This window comes from Pipra filicauda, unplaced genomic scaffold, assembly GCF_003945595.2.
Source record: "Pipra filicauda isolate LSUMZ 115617 unplaced genomic scaffold, ASM394559v2 scaffold33_size4404698_pilon, whole genome shotgun sequence".
NCBI classification, from domain to species: domain Eukaryota; kingdom Metazoa; phylum Chordata; class Aves; order Passeriformes; family Pipridae; genus Pipra; species Pipra filicauda.
Window position 1 is genome coordinate 1,946,004 of NW_024104465.1, and position 19,972 is coordinate 1,965,975.

The window sequence follows — 19,972 nt, forward strand, 5'->3', positions numbered from 1 at the left end:
CCACGAGTGGGGAATTAGCGTAGTTTTTTTGTGGCGCCTCTTGCCCATTGCAGCTGCACACGGGCACTGGCACCGCCGGCCCTCCGGACCGTGAGTCAGACGGCGCAGAGGCCTCGGTGCCTGTGTGGGGTCACCGCGCCAACATCCCTCTCGAATTCAAACAGCTCATCCCCACCAGGCGCCAAGTGCTGCCCCAGAGCCCTGCTGAGTCCTTTCCGGGGCTTCCTTCCTCCTCAGCGGCTGCGACACCATCTTCCCTCCCGCCCGAGCCAGGCAGGGCTTTGACCCCGTTATCTGGGAACAAGGCTATAAAGAGGCAGGAAACGGCCTCTTGGAGCACGTAGGAAGTTATCTCGAGATCAGAGATGATTATCACAGCGGTCCGTTTTGTTCCTTACAAAAAAAAAAAAAAAAATTAACTAGTAAAAGACCAAAACCTCAGGGGAGGCGATGTCTGTCTCCAAACCGCCTGGGGTCAGGGTGCTGTCACCGCTCAGATCCAGGAGTGCGGAGGGGAGGGAAGCAGGAGAGACCCCGGACGGAAGGGAACCGCACGGTGCCTCGGGGCACCGAGGCGAAGAGGGGAAAGCCTGGGACTGGGCGGCACCGAGGAGGGAGGATATGCCGAGAGAGGGATGGACAAAAGATGGAAGGTCCCCCTCAGATGTCTTAAGACCAAGAGCTGGGCAGTTTTTGTGGGTGACCTGCGCCAAAGCGCGCCTGCAGCACCGAGGGAGCCCTGCCCTGTGAGGGGCTGCGGTGGGCGCGGGGCCACCCCTGCCTCACTCAGCGCACGTTCGCTCACCCCGGCCGGGGGCGCGCCGGGAAGGTCTAAGTGACTCCAGCCCGGGGAACTGCGGAAGGAGGACTCTCCCTGTGCCCTGAACACCAGGACGGGGCACCGAATCCCCGTCCCGCCGCCACCGCCCTCAGCCCGGCCCCGGGGCGGGCGCGGCCGCGCGCTGCCGCCGCCATGGCGCGTGCGCGGGGCGGTGTCTGGGAGCGCTCCCGCCGCCCGGCGCCGCCGCCATTTTGGTGCTTGGCTCGCGAGGGGAGGGAACCCGCGGGAGGACGCGGCGCCCGGCGCTTCTGCCTCCCCCGTCCCGCCCCGCGCCGGCTCCGCTCGCCGCCTGCCCGTGCCACCCGCCGCTGCTCTTCGCCAACCCGCCTGGCCGGGCCCGCCACAGGCCTGAGAGAGGCGGGAAGGATGCCCTGCACACCCCGCCGCTGAGGGAGACTCGGGGGCCCTGAGCGCCGCGTCTGGCCAGCCCCACCCCAGCCGCTCCTCGGCCCTCCGCCTCTGGCGGCGCGGAGCTTCCTTCTCCCCTTTTCCCTGGGTTTCCTCTCTCCTGGGCTGGGCACGAGCCGCTTTCCCCCTCGCCCCCTGCCCGCGCCGCCTCCCAGGCCTCTCTGCCCAGGCCTTCCCTTCTCCGAGTCTCTTCCTCTGCCTGGGCCTTCGGGCTCCTCACCTTCCTTCCTCCCCTCCCTTCCCCTTCCCCGGCCGGAGCCATGTCCTCCGCCGCTCGTTTCGATTCGTCGGACCGCTCCAGCTGGTACGTGGGCCCGGTGTCCCGGGCGGAGGCGCAGACGCGGCTGCAGGGGCAGCGGCACGGCATGTTCCTGGTGCGGGACTCGTCCACCTGCCCGGGCGATTATGTCCTCTCGGTGTCCGAGAACTCCCGCGTTTCCCACTACATCATCAACTCCTTGCCCAACCGCCGCTTTAAGATCGGCGACCAGGAGTTCGAGCACCTGCCCGCCCTGCTGGAGTTCTACAAGATCCACTACCTGGACACCACCACCCTCATCGAGCCCGCGCCCAGGTGAGTGCCGCCCTGCCCTCGCCCCCCGCACCGCCACCTTTGCTCCAGGTGGCACCAGGAGGCGAGACCTATAAAGGTGTCATAGTCCAGCCGAGTAGCTCCGGGATCCTGGCACTGGATATACTATGTGTACGAAGGAAATATTTCTTTCTAATACTGGGCCTTCTTAAGGCTCTGGCTCTCGCTGACCATTACGGGTTGTTCTTTCAGTCAAATCATCCACATAACGCAGCGGCCCTGTCCTTACAGTACGTGTAGATGTGTAAAGGTACTGTGTAACTCTCTACCACTGTCTATAATTGCCTTGCAAGAGGGTGTGGTCGTGCCGAAGCACGTCACCCTTTCTGTGTTACCCTGCTGGTATTGTCTTTCTGTTCCAAGGATGGTTGAGAAGCTGGTTCACCCGTTTTCTCAGGGATTGAAGTACAGCCTCGGAGCTTAATTTGCTGTCTGCCCCTGCATCCACACTGATTACAATAGAACAGGCCTTTATGTGACTAGGCTGCTTCACCCTGTTATGTCAGCATTAATACATTCTAGAACAGCATTTCCCAAACTCCTAGAGTGGCACTCCCACCCCAGAAAAATGTAAAGCATTTATTTCTCACAGTTTGGTTATGTCACTTTTCATCTATATCTGCATACTCTGAGAAATGCTGTTCTAGGAGGATGGGAAAATGTGACTTGGCTATGAGCTCCTTCTTTGTCCTGTTCCCAGCATGGGACATACCTGCAAACCCGCATCAGTAAACTGCTCATCAAAAACCCTAGAACATACTCCTTATTTTTCACCAATAAAGCCTTTCTCAGTATCTTATTTCAAAGCTTTTGGGCTTCCTGGATAGAATGAAGAGAAATAAAAACTAGAAAAGTAGTGACAAATTAAAAAGAGAAATTCAGATTGGTTCACTTCTAAATTCTGCATTTTAAAATCTTATTCCGTTTTGCAGATTAGCAAGTTCTTAGAGGGGAAGAATAACTTTGAGGTTTATAATCACAATTTAACCTCGGCATAGACCAGTAGCTAATGACAATCACTTGTCAAAGGTTGACAATAGCTTGTCAAGTTGAAAAAACTCAAGTGGTCAGAAGTCTTTCTGAGAAGCTATCAGGTGATGAGCAGGATGTCACAGAAAGCACTAGCTTTAAGAACTCTTCAAGCTGCTCACAAGTCTTCTGTGTAGTGACTGTGGCTAGAAGGATAGGGAGGTGAAAAAAAATATCACTTCCACCATTGCAGGAATGCTTAACTGGAGCTGCCCAGTGTTATGTGCATGCTTGAACTTGTGGACAGTTGGGAGCAAAGAAGTCTTACACTGAAGCAATCTTTATGCTTTATCTCTGTTCTCTGAACCTGGATACTCTTGTACCTTTCTTGATGAAAAAACTCATTCTTAATCATTTATGACCATGACTGACTTGGCTTTCTCAAAGCATTTGAAAACTTGGAGCTGATTTCACTTGCTCACTTGGTATTTGTTAAGAGTCCTGGGTGAAATGTTCTATGAACATTTTAGTGCCACCTTATTTTCAAGGTTTCAATTGCTTATTGTTCTTCCCAGCACAGACAGATGGGACCCAACCTGCTGTGAACTGACAGGCTTTTTTTAGAAGGATCAACTAGGTGGTTTTCCTTAGCATGATTTTTGTTAAACCTCTTTTTAGAAAAATCAGTGACGTGGTTGATGGTTTGAAATTCTGTTCTAAGGAAACTTCCTGCTGCAAGAGGGAGGATGAGAGGTAGCATTTCCGGATTTCTTTTTATTTTATTTTTAGTTAATGGACTAGATTTAGAATAGGGGTGGACAGGTATTTGCTTCAGAACTCTTACGCTAATTCTTATTTCTCTGGCATTTTCATTGCACTCAGATGCTTGTGCTTCTGAAAGCTGTTCATTCTTTTAATGTCATAAAGTACAACCTGAAAGGTGGTTTTTGCAGTAGAATTAAGCAGTTTGTTGTACAGAGCTGTGCAGTACTTTTAGATCTCAAATGACATTAAACTTTCAAACAGTTGAAAATAGATTGTTTTAAACTTCCTATTTGTTTTGTGTCTCTAATAGTGAGCTCTGACCATCATTACAGATGTTCCTGAGCTCTTGCCTATGCAGAGTGACTGCCCCCTGAAGGGTTCTCTCTCTCCCCCCTCTTTGACTGCAGCAGGGTGTCTGAAAGATTGAATATCTTTCTGTTCAGGGCTTCTGGCATATCGTGCAAAAATCATAGGGGTTTGAATTCCATCATATTTTGCAAGTAGCAGAAGAGAATTGAAGTAGGCTAATGACATGCATTCTTGCTATCATATCTTAGATAATAAGTATCTGCTGTGGCCTATATCCCTTAAGATTTCTGACAGCTGCTTTGAATAAAATGTATAACATTTAGGATGGAAATACATTGCAGGGAAAATAGTCTCATTTGATGGCCAGTAGAATATTATCACAGACAACAAAGTGACTGTATTTGACATATGATGGACATAGTAATAAACAATTATGTGAATAAAGTAAAGATAATACTATGGTTAAGAAGGCAATGGAATATTTCTAGAAGGCTAGCTTTTTTTTCTTACTCCTTTCTTACCAGTGGATGCAAGTATTTCATACTGTCTTTTATGAATATGTCATACTTTTGTTCCACTATGGTGCCTCAAGTGTGGGGTTTAGAGTTAGTAAAGTCTCTAGAAGTGGATGCTGTAGTCAAAATCAAACAAGTCAAAATCAAACAAATTATTTGGGCAACTTAGGGTGGGAGGGCTCTTAGAGAGATTCACAGCTACATTTTTGTGGACTTTCCACCCTAGTCATCCAAATGATTTTTATTTGTTTTCTCTCTCATGCCTGTCATAACTTAAGCTATAGAATTAACTTTACTCCGCTCAGAGGTCCTCACAGCAATCCAGAACAGGAGAATGAAGATTTTGCATTATTTCTCCCTGTTCTCTGCATCTGTGATAGCTTTTTATTGGATTTCTCGGGTAGCTAATTTGGGTATTTAAGTAATTACTTGAGAGCATGAGTTACTCATGAAATGCCTCACAGTGCTACCAAGCCAATACTTTCATTACAAAGCTGAACAAGTAATTCTCTAATTGATGCTCCTGCTGTAAAACCGGTACTTGGCTTTGTTACTGGAAACACAAACCAGTAGCCATCACTTTTACCAAATCTTCTTTACACTTAGGTATCCAAGTCCACCCATGGGATCTGGATCTGCCCCTGCTATGTCCACTGCAGAAGAAAATGTGGAGTATGTTCGGACTCTCTATGACTTTCCTGGCAATGATGCCGAGGATCTTCCATTTAAAAAGGGCGAGATACTGGTAATTGTGGAGAAGCCAGAAGAACAGTGGTGGAGCGCCAGAAACAAGGATGGTCGGATTGGGATGATTCCTGTTCCTTATGTAGAAAAGCTAGTCAGATCTTCTATTGGGAAGCATGGAAACAGGAATTCCAACAGTTATGGTATTCCAGAACCTGCCCACGCTTATGCTCAGCCTCAAACTGCAAGTCCCCTTCCCTCAGTATCCAGTACACCCGGAGCAGTGATCAATCCTCTGCCATCAACACAGAATGGACCAGTCTATGCCAAAGCTATCCAAAAGAGAGTACCCTGTGCTTATGACAAGACTGCGCTGGCATTAGAGGTAAGTGTTTCAAGTCTTAGGGTTTTCAACTGCCTTGTAAAAGAAGAAACTAAAAATTGTCAGTGGTGAAGCCGGTGTGGCTGACTTTGTATGGAATCTGCTGAGTTATGTCGAGGGACTGACAAGTTAGGTCACAGTCTGAAGAAACATCTACAAAAATTGCTTCATCTATAGCACTTCCTTTGAGAAAAGTGACCAAGTCAGTAGCTTCAGGACCTGTATTTTCCCTCCCTTGCTTGTTCAACAGTTCAAATGTTAGAAGGGTAGCGGAGTGTACACATGCTGCTGTGGAAGTAAGTGCTAGTCAGAGGATGACTTGGCTTCTCCACCTAATCTTGGAGAAGGAAAGAGATGTTTCATTAATCACTGCAGTGTTCCAGATTGAGAACTGGCATCCTTCAGAGAAAGGTAAGGATTGCTGATACACAGTCTTTCTGATCCTCAGCTGCACTTGATCTCATACTGAGAGCTGAAATCTGAGCAGAATACATAAGAAATACTTCAGTCCCTTTTACTTTTGAAAAAGTGGAATTTGAGACACCTTAAGACCTAAATTGGGGGTGAGGAGGTCAGATGAAGGAGTGTAATGTAACCTCTAAAGTTGTGCTGGGAGTTCCTGTGCTTGCCAAAGCATTTTTTATTTTATTTTTATTAGGGATATCTTTAAGATTTTAAAGCTTTAGTCTGTAAATAGTAAAGAATACATGTTACAATGTTAGTTTAACTGAAGTAAATGATGGATTGGAATAGGTTTTCTAAAGCTATAACCAAAACATTGAAACTGTTACTGTTACTTTTATATTTAGATTTGTTAAAAAGTATCTCCTCTGGAAAAAATGCTGGTGTCCAAGGTTAAATCTGAGTGTGCTGCAATACCTTCAATGAACAAATGCAAGGAAACAAGCATAGGAAGCAACAACATTTTAGCAAGTAAAATAGTGGTTTTAAAAATACTTTTGAACTTTTCCTGTTGCTTTTTCTCAGTCACTTTGCAAGTTAAAGCTGTTACCTATGGCTGATACTTTGGACTGAAATTTGAAAGGTTATATTTGTGACTTCCAGTTATTCACAATACTCGCCCTAAGTGTTTTTTCCTCCTGTATTTGTAAGACTTCTACAGGTGATTACTCTTATGGGGTTAAAAGTTAAATATATATCACTGGGTTTTCTTTGTGTCTTATGAAATCTAGCAGCTTGTTGTTTGTGAACAGCGTGTGAAAATTATCACAGAACAAAGTGTAAATTCACTGCCAGTTGCACTGTACAGAAGATTCCTGCCAAAACTACTTATGCTTCTGAAAGCAAAGCACGGCAAGCAATTGATTTGGTTGTGTTATCAATGTGTCATGGAATTACTTCAGGGAACTTGCATTGCTCCAGGGTGGCAGAACCACTTGGAAAGTTGGCCCCAAATAGACTTTTCTGACTTGCTCTTTAGGTGACCTAGTTAATCCTGTCAATTTAGCCACTCTAGGATACCAGTAGGATTAATTCTCTGACCAACACGTAGGTTTGACTTGTTTTGAACCTTCAAATTGCTGAAGTTTTGTTTGAGAGATTCTTCTCATCCAATAATCACTTACTGCCTCATGCCTTTTTGTCTTCCCATGCAGTCTGGTTTTTTTTTTGCAAGTGCACCTTATCCACACTGTGCCCTCTCAAGAGCTTCAGAAGCAGAATTCTGGGAACTGATCCATCTTTCCATTGAAATCAGTGATTACAGCTTCTCCCTACCTATCCATGCATAGGGAACTTTTTTGTCACATGGACTATTCTTAAAGAAAAACACATTCATCTTTTCATGATCTTCCCTCAGGTTGCCAAACACCTGCAGGGCCATGATGATATATTTAATCTCAGCCTTGTCACAGCTCTACACATCACTAAATAATCTAAACCATTTGAAGCTTCTGTTTTGTAAGACCACTGAGAGTAGCTTGTGTTAGACAAAGAACAGGTTATGGGAATGTCCTGGGGAAGAAAGTTCACGGTGTTCTTTCATAAGAATAGTAGTTGACATACTCTACCTTAGTATAAGTGTACTCTGAATGGAAGCCCAGCTTGTACAGGTAGCACACCTTCTTAGTATAATTACATGGTTCCTGATTGTGCAATCTCATTTAAACTGACAAAATAGGAGCAAAATATCTGTTTGCTGGCTCTAGCCCTGTGTGGTCAGCACACAGACAGTACTTAAAAGGAAGAGAATACCATCTGGAGTAAATAAAGCTATTGCATAGTAATGCTTGACTTCCTTTTAAGTGGAGGGATGTCATTCTCCTGGGTTCAGCTTGAAAATGGGACAAGCTCCCTGCTTGCAGGTCCAGTTTTTCTATTGTACACTATTGCTTACATAAGCTGACAGAATTTCTCTTCAAGAAAAGGTAAAAATTCATAGCCAGCCTGTTATAGAGAAGTTTGTTTTGTAAGCAAAGTATACTATTTTTATTTATTTATTTAAATTTCTCAAATGAAAAATGTAAAGTGACTGTTCTACAGAGAATCTGAAACAAGACCTGTTCGGTTAGAAAACAATGGAGTGTTCAGCTTTTAAATAGTATTTAAAGTGTGACAGTTTAAGAGCAACTGCAGTGTTGTTTCTGTAGGATATTAGGTACTAGGGCATTTATTACTGCTGGGCTACATTTATTTAGCATTCATATTGAATCACAGAATGATTTGGGTTGGAAGAGACCTTAAAGATCATCTTGTTGCAACCCCCTGCCATGGGCAGGGACACCTTCCATTAGACCAGGTTGCTCTAAGTTCTGTCCAGCTTGGCCTTCCAGGGATGGGGAGTTAACAACCTCTCTGGGTAACACTATTGGTATTATTGAAATGACTAATGTCTAAGTGTTGACTAGATCCTACTGCATTATAAACTCTACTTTTATTCTCTAAAATAAAAAATTATAATCTGTTTATATGCTAAAATGGTAGTTTCAAGTTATCTCAAAGCTTACAGCTGGTGGTACATATAACTTTGGGCATCTATCTGCACTAGGGAACAATTAAAGCCTGTGATAAATTACATGTATTTCTAAGATTTATGTATGCTCTTGTCAGTTGAGTTAGTTACCTTGGCAGTTCAGATTTAATGTCTTTAATTAAATGAAGTCTGTAGTTTCTCACTGCAACTAACTATTACTAATATATGTAGAATTTTCATGGATACTGCCTTAAAAAAAAAAAAAAAAAAAACAACAAAGAAAAACCAACCAAAAACTAGACCACCAAACAACCAAACCACAAAATAAAAATGAAAGAACTCCAACCACACAACTGAAAAGCACAACAGCCAACGACCCAGATCTGTTTCTTTACTTGGGTGCTTTCAGCCAAGAAGCTATTTCCTTCCTTTCTGGTGCTGTAGAGGAAGGGATATGAAGGACAGGGATACAGTGTCCTGTGTTTACTGGGACTAGAACTCTACCTTACAGGGTTATGTGCTGCTGTTCTTCAATCCTGCTTTACTATGGAAAACTAGGAGGGCAATCTTATGTTCAAAGGTCATATCATATGGGAACAGCAGTTGAAGAAGGTGATGAATTTTGTAAGAGCAGAAACTCTGGCACTGTCACTGTGATACAGAGCAGCAAAGTCTACCTGGAAGTTTCCCAGCATTTAATAACTAGTAGTAGTCCTATAGCCAGCCTCTTAGTAATAATATGCTAACAAAGTTTTTTTCTAAACTGACAAGCTCAAACCAGGACACGAACAACAAATTCCAAATTCACTTGTAAAATGGAACAAAATGGCATAAGGGACCAGAAAATGGGAGATCAGCAGCAGCCACTGCATTTATACCTGTCACATGTTTAAAGAATGGTTCTTAAATAAATTGCAAGAGCTCTAATAAGTGTCATAGACAATTTTGAAGGCAGGAATAGTCCTAGAGTTCATCCCCAGACTTAACATGACAGCGTTTTGGAATCAGAGATTTTTTTAAACAAGAGTTGCACTATATTTTTATAGCAAAGTTTTATACTAATGATAGGTTTTTGTAGCCCTGTGTCAGCATTATACTGTTAAGTAGTTTATCTTTTCATGATGTATCAATCATATACATGTGTGTTTGCTACACAAAGTTAACCCATCAGGGAAATGTTTATAATTATATAACTGACTTACAATATTTCTCTTGAGCTTGTTACAATTAGGTTACAGTTAACTTTTTCCCTCTTCAAAGGAAAGTTGAGAGAAGTAGGCCAAAATGTGCTAGTAGGAGAACTTTCTTAATTAGGAAATTAGGCTACTTCTTTCAGTAGACAACAAGCATTGTGTTTTTCTCAAGCCAAGAAAACTGAGTATTGCTGTATTAAAGATTAAAATGCATCTAACCCACAAGGTCTGGATTTTGAGCAAAATATTGAGCCTGTACTTCTGAAGGGTTGATTGGGGAACTTCAGTTGTTTTAACTATTGAATAGAAAGTGAGCTCTCCAAATTCTGTACAGTCATGACAGGTGGCTTAATCCAAGGGAGACAGGCTGCTATCATTTAAGGAAAAGCAGCACTTTTTCAGTGCTGCAACCCCTACTCTGACCGTTTTCGTAGCTCTAGGTGAAAAGCAAAGTTCCTTTGTTTTACTCTGTTCCTAGGTGAGGCCAGATTAATAGCATCTAGGACTTCCACATTTCTGTGCTGTCCTTTGACCTCTTTTCATGTCTCAAGAATAGAAAGTCTTTCCTCTGAACCATTTGATTCTCTGGTTTGGGCATCAGCTATTATTCTTCTGGCACAGAACATCAGAAGTGAAGGAAAATTAAGCTGTGCTTTCAGCCTGTTGGTCTCTTGGATCTTCGAATGCATAAAGCACCAGCGCCTTCAGTGTCCCTTTGTCCTGTCTGCAGAGTGCCTGGATTCTGCCTCTTTTGTGTAGCTTCACACCTTTTAGAGACAATGGGATTTCAGGTAGTTTCTCAGTGTCTCTTGTTTGTTCTTTGTTGGTTTTGGTAACTAACATTAGTGTTAACAAAGAAGGTGAGGTGTGACGCTAATTAGGATAATGACTGAGATTCATCACCCCAGAGATTCCAGAGAGCTGTGCTTTCTGTAGTATTGACTCAGTGGGCTAAAAGAATGACTTAGAGTTTTAATGCAATTTTTATCTCCTTAAACTTAGGTTACAGAACTCTATGAGCCATAGAACTGTTAACATACAGTTGTTGGAATATCTGTAAAACTCATTGAATTGGTTGACTGTGTGAATAAAATGGCATTTTGTAGAGTATGAATCAGCTACAAATGGGAAACAGGTATGGAAGAGTCCAGAGTGAATGAAGCAACCTTTCTGACTGGCATGTTCCACAGCTCCTGTTTCCCCAGGGCTTTGAATTCATGCTCTAACAAGGACATAATGAAAGATGCTATCTAAAATACGTTTTGATTTTATCATTTGGGTGTAACCAAATGGCTGCATTTCAGAAGAATTACTCATTTCAGCAGTGATGCTTCCATCCAGTGATGCCTGTGTGCTTTAGGACTGGATTAACCTGAGAGATGCTGAGTCTACGGAAGTGTTATCCTAATTTATAGATAAGGGCCATGAGCTGTCCAGAGTCATACAGGAAGTCTGTGGCAGGGATGAGAATAGAACCAGGGCTCCTGACTCTGCCCTGTGCCTAATCATAAGACAATCCTCTGACTGGCTTAGAACACTCTCTGCAAAAAGTTAAATATTTTAGTGGGAGATTGCACCCCAACTGACCATATTATAGAAGCTTTATGAAGCACTTAACAAATAGTGCTTTTACTTAATATTTTGGGGGGAAATACATAGAGGGATTACTTGACCAGATTCTTCTCAACGTTGCCAAAATTAAGGTCTTTAACATAAGATCCATAAGTTACTCTATCATGAAATCAAGGTTCCTGCTCCAAAAATCTCACTTCAGCATGCTGTTTCATCTAGCCTTCTCAGGGAAACTGCATTTTTGAGATAATATCACACAAGATGATATTCAGAAGCTTTCATTAAAAAATAAAATAAAAAATAATATAAAGTTATTGCAAACTAATTTAGTATTCCAGTGGTTCTTGGTATATAGGAGTATTTTTTGAGTAGCTGTTGTCAGCCAGCTCTTTAGTGGCAGATGCTGATGTATAAATACATATATATGTGTGTATATATATATAGCTTTGCCCACCCAACAGTGTAAAGGACATTTTACATCATTAATCTACATGGCAGTTTGTTGCAATGCAATAAAGACATATTGTAAATATTTTTTTCACTCAGCTGAAGTAAGGCTCCCAAACCTATTCATGCTGTGAAATCATTCAGAGCCAAATTTTCTAGAGCTTCAAAATGAATAATGGATTGAACCCTACAGCACATGAACAGAATTATATTGTCAGATTCTCAGAAAACGCAGGTCCATGTTTTTGATCCATTATACAAGATATTATTTTTAATATTAAAGGGTTTGAGGGTGGATTGAGTTTATGGTCTGGTATAAATGCAATTTCCTGTTAGCTTTTAACTGGTGTGAAGTTGGCTGCATCTTCTTCAATTTGGTCTAAAACTTGGAACTTAGATCTGTCTTCAAGGGTTATTTAAATATAGCAATGTAACACTGAGTATTTATAGATATTATCAGCCTTTTCCTAAAGAGACATTCGCTGGGTTCCTGTTTAGGTCATCTTGTTACTATTTAGAGCTTTCTCTAGCCTTTCTGTTTGGTGAGAAGTCTGACAAATCATGCTTTTTAGCAAATACACAATTAAAGCATGCTGCAGCAGGCCCTGCAGAGATGAAAACCAGTCAAGTTAATGCTGTGTGTACGTGCTGACTATCATGGGTGGTGTTCAGCTACTTCATCCTATGTATGCTGGCTTCATGTTTGAGTTCAGGAACAGCATCAATAAAAATGTCCATTTAAAAAAGTAATGTAGTCTCAGTTATATCCTGAGAACTCATGGGAGTTCAGAGAGTTTTCTCCTCTCTCAGAAGTGCAAGATTACAATGGTCCCAAGTGCCATAGTCTCAGACTGGGGAAGGGTAGACAGGACACAAACAACCCAAATAGTGGAAAAAAAAATAGAGAAGGTAGAGCAACACATTTTGCTTAAATGTCTAGCTGTATTCTAACATGCAACATAAAGCTTAAATCTCTAGAAGTAGTTCCAAAGTTGGACAAACTATATTGTAAGAGATGTAACCCTGAGTGACTGACTGGCAAGGAGTTTATTGTGGTATCTTAAATTTCACTTGAGGATTCTTGCTCCTGAGTGATCTTCAAAAATATCTATTGGAGTAATGGTAACTGGTTTAAATGGGCTTCAAATCATCTAGGGACATGCACACTGTTTTATAAATTAGTGGATTTTAGTTTAACATAAAGTACATAGGTCTTACCTGAAAGATTTTAGTTTAAGGACCTTGGCCAAGGGCCTATCTGCATCTATTCTGAATTTTAATACTATTTAGATAGTGTAGACAAGTGGTTATACATACTGTATCGAAATTAAAGTCTATTTTTTTCCTTAAATAAGAAGATTAAAGCTAGTTTCCTTTGAATTTCATAGCAGTAGTTTGGTAACTGAGACTTAGCTACAAAGAGCTTGAACCTAGTTTGGGAAAGAAACTTATGAACTGTTGGCCCTTGGTCATAGGCTGGTTCTACTTTTTGTGACATTAGTTCTTGGCTGATAATGTCAGTTTTCTAATATTTACTGTCATTACCACATAGAGTCAATTAAGTAAACAGGAAGGGAGGGGGAAAGTTAGAGAGCTGCTGCAAGAGACCACGTGTTCAGCTGTCCTGAAGCATTTGAGAATGAGCATTTAGCTCATCTTAAATGCTGCTTGTCAGATGGGATATTTTGCTATCTAAATTGGCCTAATGCAAATTAAATACAGGTATTGAACAATAAGAGTGTAACTTATCATCGTGTAGGCCGATGTTTCTTGCTCGATCATCTTTTCTCATCTTTCACTGCCAGACAGGAAGAGACAGTTATGGTAGGAAAGGCTTGACATGTCATCATTCCTGTTTCAAATCCTTTGGCAGGAAGTAGAGGTGAAAACAACAAATAAAGCTAGAATCTTTATATCTAATACTAAAACAGAGGTTTGAGATTGCTTTTGCCTGCTTTAGAACTGTACCATTATTTTAGAAACTACAGAAGGTTCTCAGACTGTGATAATCAGAACTAAAACTTCAAGTAATGGTTTCTTTGCCTTAGGGATCCTTCTTTGAAAAACTAAATTTCCTGTAAGTCAGCTGATGCTAAAGCCAGTACAAGTACTGTGCTCTTTTGAATGGATGTTGAGTCTGATGGAAGCTTTAGTGATGTTAATTTGCATCTAAGCTAAAGATACTGTTGCATAAAGCTGCAAGGCTTTCTATAGGAAAAGGTGTAGTTTCATAATTTATCTTTCTGTTGGTAAATCTACACGTTGAGTATATGTAAATACACATATATTCTGGGAAATACACAGACAACATTATCGTTTTTAGCAGCAAAATATTGGTAGTTAAGTGAAAGTGACTTTTCAATTGTACCTTATGCCAAGAAGAGGGTGAGGTTTCTTTCCCTGTAATGGGCTTGTATTTGTTATTCCTCTTCATTTGATTTGCATCAGAGGTGTGATAACTTCTCTTTTTTTTCTAATCCCACAGGTTGGAGATATAGTGAAGGTTACAAGGATGAATATAAATGGTCAGTGGGAAGGAGAAGTCAACGGTCGGAAAGGGCTGTTCCCCTTCACACACGTGAAAATATTTGACCCTCAAAACCCAGATGAGAACGAGTGACTCCCTCTGCCCAATTTACACTGCTGCTTCATTTTCCTGGCTGTCATTAGCATTGTTTGAGGTGGGATGATGACTTAATGGCACATTGCTAGCATTGCCCATTTTCCAGCTTGCTGCAGTTTGACGGTTCTTTTAATATACCTTTGGAGTACATACAACTGAAGTCACTGCCTGACCTTCATACCCTAGTTGCATCATCCAGAATTTTAGTTTCACTTTTAAAACTATTGGGCCTTAAGCTGGAGAAGACTGAACCGGAATATTAGCAGAGAGGTATGGGAAGAAAACCTTTCCTCTTGAGACTTCCATGGACTTTTTCTAGTTTGCTCAGTAGGAAGAGCCCTAATCTTAGATCAAAACATGCAACTCGTGCATTACTGTCCAACAAAAAGCAACAACAAAAATGCAATTTTAGGACTGAAGAAGATTTAGTTTTAAAATTACCTGTCCTAAGGTAGTACATTTAAAATGACGGTCTCTTCAAAGGACAATAATTGGAGCTTATGTATTCTAAGCAGTTGTATTAGACACTGCTCCTTTCTGTTAACTCTTAAGCTTGTTGTTGACCTTCCTGAAACAGTGTGTGTTAAATGCAAATAACCATTGATTGAGCTGCATTGAAGCTGAGGCATTTATTTATAAGGAAACTTAGGAGGGTTTGATACTTGTAACCTGGTTTTGACATATTTAATGACTTTCTATGATTTTTGCAAGCACTAACTGTAGAAAATGAGCTTTAAGGGGAAACACTTTGGCCTGGTCTATATACAGCTCTTCTGCAGTGTTGAAAGTGTAGTTTTACTAGTATAGAAGTGCTCATCTATTACTTGATAGATCAGATTGCCACAGTGTTGAGAGGTAGGAGAGGAGCAGGACAGAAGAACTTGGTAAATACTGATAAAATCCTCTTACTATAACAATTAAACACCTTTTACATCCATTTCTCTGTAGGCTCCCTGCTCTCTCCAAAGTTTCCTAACTATGCCAGCCCCAGCTCATTGAAAGCTCCTTTTCAAACACAGTACCTTTTTTTCCAGGGTGTCTCTGTGTTGCTCTGCTTCTCTTCCAGGGCTGCTTTCATCTTCTTTTGTTCTTCCCTCTTCTTCCTTGCTTGTACCCCAAGTACTCTGCATGTTATCATGGATTTCTTTACCCTTCCAAATGAGTTGGCTCTGGTTTATATATGCCCCAGGTCCCTCCCTCTCCCAGCATCCTCTAGAAAATGGTTAATTGGAGTCAGCTGCCTGAGTTCCCCATGTGATAAATCAGTGTTCAGGCTGGAGGAGGCCATAAAGGTGTCTGTTATCAGTACAACTTCTTCCCTATTTCTGTACCTAAGCTATCCTGCTGTAACTGTACCTACAGCAGAGAGCACGTGGCTGCAGGAAGTGCAGTCCATGCCATGCAGGTGCTCATCCTGAGCCTGGGTGCAGGATATCAAAGTGTAGGTGCAGTGGAATCCTGTGCCACCTTCTTCAAATGTGTGTTGCAGGTGAACTGGAATGCTCTTTTTAAAATGGTGGAATGCTGAATTAACAGAATACACGTCTGCAGAGACTACAGCCAGAAAACCTCCCATTTCAGACAGCCTGGTTAAAGCAAATGTCCAATGTGGAAGCTACAGGAAAACAGCAGCCTCCATTTTTCAACTTTTGAAGGCTGTCAGTTGTAGCAAAATGAGAAACGTCAAACACCTGCTTATAAATGTCAAATGATATAAACATTGTCTTAAGCTCCAGCACATTTTCTTGTTGATTTGTGTTACTTGATCCTAATAAAAGCACGTTGTTCTTAGTTCACATGGAAGTGCCATGAGATCCTAAGCTGGAAGGCACTGAACTGCAAAAATGGCATTTGCAACAAGACATTCAAAGTGCCGGGTTTTAAAGCAGTCTCTCCATTCATCTATTACCTGTTTTCTGTAGTATTGATCGAGTGGCTGACAGTCTAGAAGTTCTTGTAGAGCATTTTACTACCAAATTAACTGTGAAGTAGAGTAGCATTGACTGAATTGTTTGGTGCTGTAATTCTTGACAATAGGCATTGACATTTTGTCTTGCAAAGAAAAGCTATGCAGCTCTTAACTAAAGAAGGTCATGCTTTTCCTGTGCCCCTACGATACCCACACGTTTACTACACAGATTGTACTACTGAAAGTCATCTTTTGAATACAGAAACTGCACTAAACTCAGTCTGCTGCAGAGAAATCTTATTTCAGGCCTGACCTAGTTACAGGCAGCTCTTCAGAAGACTGATGGTTGAATTCTTCCTTTGCTTGGTAAATAAATACTGTGAGATTTGAGATCTTGAACACAGCTTTTAACCTGATTTTTTTTTTCACTGAAATAAATGTCTTGACTCATCCCCTCCTTGAATAAGGTTGTACACTTTGAACACAGATGTTGGTTTAGGTTTAATTATGTTCTGCAGAAAAGCAAAACATTTTCCTTCAAAACTATGCAAAATTTGTGTGTAGTGGCATCTGATGCAAAGACAAGAATTCTTAAATTTCTGTGAACCTGGTTTTAGGCCACAAATGAACAGTGTTTCTCCAAGTAGCAGTGGTGTGGTTCAGGTATGTAAAATGTGGTTTCAATGTAGCATACTGACCAGCCTAAGCTGATTGTAACCTTGCTTCAAAATGTGTCTTGGCTTATTTTACTATGAGACAAGTATTTTCATATAAAGACTGCATTGGATCAGTGTGTGTTTCTCTCTGAAGGACTCTGGATTCTCAGTCGCTTGTCGCTTGCTTACACGTGTGCTGTCTGTTGCTTTATGAAACCTCTTCAATTGGAGTGATAACCTATCAGTGTAAATGTTCTTGGGCGTGTAAGGTAACCTTAATATGAAGCATGAGAGCCTACAAGTGATGGCTTCAATCTATGCACCATTAAAGTTGTTCTTGCTTTGGAGCTAGGAGCTGGTGTAATGACCTGGTGCCACAGTAGGCTTAGTGCTTGGCTTCCTCCTGCTGTGTACATGTGTATATAGACGTTGAAGCCTCTGACCAGTCTGAAAGTTTAAATGAAGACTGTTTTAATCAGTGTCCGTCACTGGATAAGCGCTAATTTAATTCATGATTGTTTACAAATTGGGAAAGAATAAACAAAAGGGAATATCCTGTTTGGGTTGGGGCTCTGAAGAGCCTGAGCATTATTTTTGTAAAGGGAAAAACAGCATTCTTTGTGCCATTTCATGTGCCTGTAAATGAATTTTTATATTGTATTAACATCCTGGAAATGAGTGGGCTGCCTTTGTTTTCTAGTCCAGTTTTCAAGCATTTTCCTCAATTACCTGCATTTGAAAGTGAGACCTGCCTAAAAGACTGCCTTTTGGGACCAGTGAAAGCGTTCCTGTATAGTTGTCATTTTCTGTTTATTTGTGTTAAAGTGTGTTTTGGGTCAAGGATACAATTATTGCAGTGGGAAAGGTGGCCTTGTATTTGAGACAGTCTTCACTGTGTAAACTTTTAAACACAATATGTAATTTAAAGACCATGATCTTCAGGCAATAATATTAAGTGTAAGCTTTTAAAATTTATTTTGGGGATCATAGCTTGTTTTATTTTTTGTGCTATGAAATTAACAGTATTAAATGAATTATATTCTTAGAATATATGGAGTGTCTTTTCTTAAGATTAGTGCCTTTTTAATTTCTTACTCCACTTAAATCATAGAACTGGTCCCAACATCAAGCCACTGTGTTTTTTTCCCCAGTGCCCTGTTTGTACAGTCTAAATAAAACTCGCCTCAACTTACAGTATTATTTGTTGTCTTTAAGTCTTAAAACCTTGACAATAACAGCAGAGTATGTAAGCCCTTACTCTGTCATTATGATGCCCTGTTTTGTGGGTGAACAGAGTGCCAACTGAAGTTTTCCAGAATCAAAGGAAGAATTAAGCAGGAGAAAACACTGTTGCCAGGCTGAATGATACTTCCCTGTTTCATCCTCGTGCCTCTCTCAGACTATTCTGCTGGGCTCTGGAGGTTCACCTGAAAAAGATGCATCTCTGGTTATCCAGATTATCACTGTCTCCTCCACCCTCACGCCCGACACGTCTGATCTTCCTCCACTGTGTTTAACGCTGCTCTTTGGCCAAGGCTTTTAAAGGTCTCTGGAAATTATGACCTTTGTTTACTGTGTTCCCCTTGACTGTGCTTGTAAGAGTGACTGATTTATGCAAATGGTTTGAATTTAGCTTATTATTGATTGAGTAAATAAGGTGTAACCTGTGCAGGTGCGGGAGAGGGGAGTGACCGGCAACCTGGCTGGTGCCGGTGTAACACATCAGAAACGTCTCCTTTCGGAAGTGAGAACCCGGATCCTGGTCGTCTTTTTGCCTTTTTAGTCAATCCAGATCAAGAGTAGCACTAAGTAAACTTAAGGCTTTTCAGTTAAATCATTAACTGGGTGTTGATACTTGAGATGATCCTGTATAGGAGAAAAACTTAAGAGGAACATCAGACACTCAACTGCTGCAAAAGAGAAGCCTACAAAGCTTGCATTGGCTCCCTGGACTCTGTAGGTATGGTGACAGCCTTGTGTTTGTCTTCTCTGGAGTACAGATTTCCATGTGATGTTAATAAACATTCATAGCCAACTCTGCATAGTGTCTTATCATCAAATAGTCACATTTGGCAAGTTGCATTTCAGAGAAAACCAGTTGTGTTGTAATGACACAAGCAAGAACAGGTCAGGTACGTGCAGTGGGATTGATAATCCTGTTTCAAGCTGCTTTGTGTGCATTTGGCTTCCTGGCAAAAGCTGGCAGTGCTGGCCCGTTGCTATGGCTGCTTCTCATGGCATCTTTTGCTTTATGTGGCAAACCCAAGTGTCCCTGCTCTTCCAGCCGTGATCTGCTTCCTGCACACTGGATCACAACGTGGGTGCCCTGCAAAGTGCAGATGAAGGCAGGTGCTGCACACCCCTCCCAAAGCAGGGTGAGCCAGGGCTTGGTTCTGTTCTGGTACCACCCGGGCTTCTCTGACACCCCAGGGAGTGGAGGTGCCTGGGATTCACTGCTCTGAACACTCACCTTCTCCACTGGCTGGCACAGCCCTCCTCTCGCTGCAGCTGGGATGGGGGATTTGTACCAGGAGTGCCCAGCACAGCAGCCACCGAAAGCTCCAGCAACAGCCAAGTGTGCTCAGCCAGAAGTCAAAGGTAATGAGAAACAAGCAGTAACTGCACCTGGGTGTATTTCTGGCTTACCTGTATCCAAGCTCTCACCAGTGCAAATCTGAACTAGTTTAGTTAGGTCAGTCCTACAACAGGCAGTATAAGCCTTAATTTTTCTGTGCCAGCTGGCTGGGATGAGTTGGGTTCATCAGTTTGTCACTCATTTAAAAGGTTTTATTTCTAAACCAGTGTGAGGACAAACACCTCTCTAGGACATACCCAGAGGTGTGTCTGTTGGAGCTTACACCAGTAGGAAATACAGCTAAACACACTCAGATAAAATGCAGCCACAGCAGAACACAGTTCCTTGTAGTTTTTTTACATGATTTTTCATAGTGTAGATTGTGCATATACCAAAGCTCTTCAGGTCCACACTCACCAACAGGGACAGCTCACCTTGGAGCAACTGTAGCAGTTTCTACCCCCTTCATTGTCCCCTCTGCCTTTTTTTTTAGAGGGCAGGTCAGCTGCTCCCATAGCAGCTGTTGGACCACCAGTCACAGCTCAGCGGGGCAAGGTAAAGCAGTTCCAATTTCAGGAAACCTCCATACCCCAAGCTGTG

General features: G+C 42.1%; 1 protein-coding gene across 1 annotated transcript; it reads left to right on the forward strand.

The window, feature by feature from the left end:
* The first annotated feature begins 1,040 nt into the window (after positions 1–1,040).
* Positions 1,041–18,835, forward strand: CRKL (CRK like proto-oncogene, adaptor protein). The gene is made up of 3 exons (XM_027714328.2): positions 1,041–1,823; positions 5,006–5,468; positions 14,095–18,835. The coding sequence occupies exons 1-3, from the start codon at positions 1,510–1,512 to the stop codon at positions 14,227–14,229; spliced, it is 912 nt and encodes a 303-aa protein (XP_027570129.1). The 5' UTR covers positions 1,041–1,509; the 3' UTR covers positions 14,230–18,835.
* The last annotated feature ends 1,137 nt before the right edge of the window (positions 18,836–19,972 follow it).

Bases quoted from the DNA above. Each gene is read 5' to 3' on its own strand.
- CRKL (XM_027714328.2), top strand. From the start codon at position 1,510: ATGTCCTCCGCCGCTCGTTTCGATTCGTCGGACCGCTCCAGCTGGTAC. The intron at 1,824-5,005 runs GTGAGTGCCGCC...CTTTACACTTAG, and splicing joins CTCATCGAGCCCGCGCCCAG to GTATCCAAGTCCACCCATGG. The intron at 5,469-14,094 runs GTAAGTGTTTCA...CTAATCCCACAG, and splicing joins AGACTGCGCTGGCATTAGAG to GTTGGAGATATAGTGAAGGT.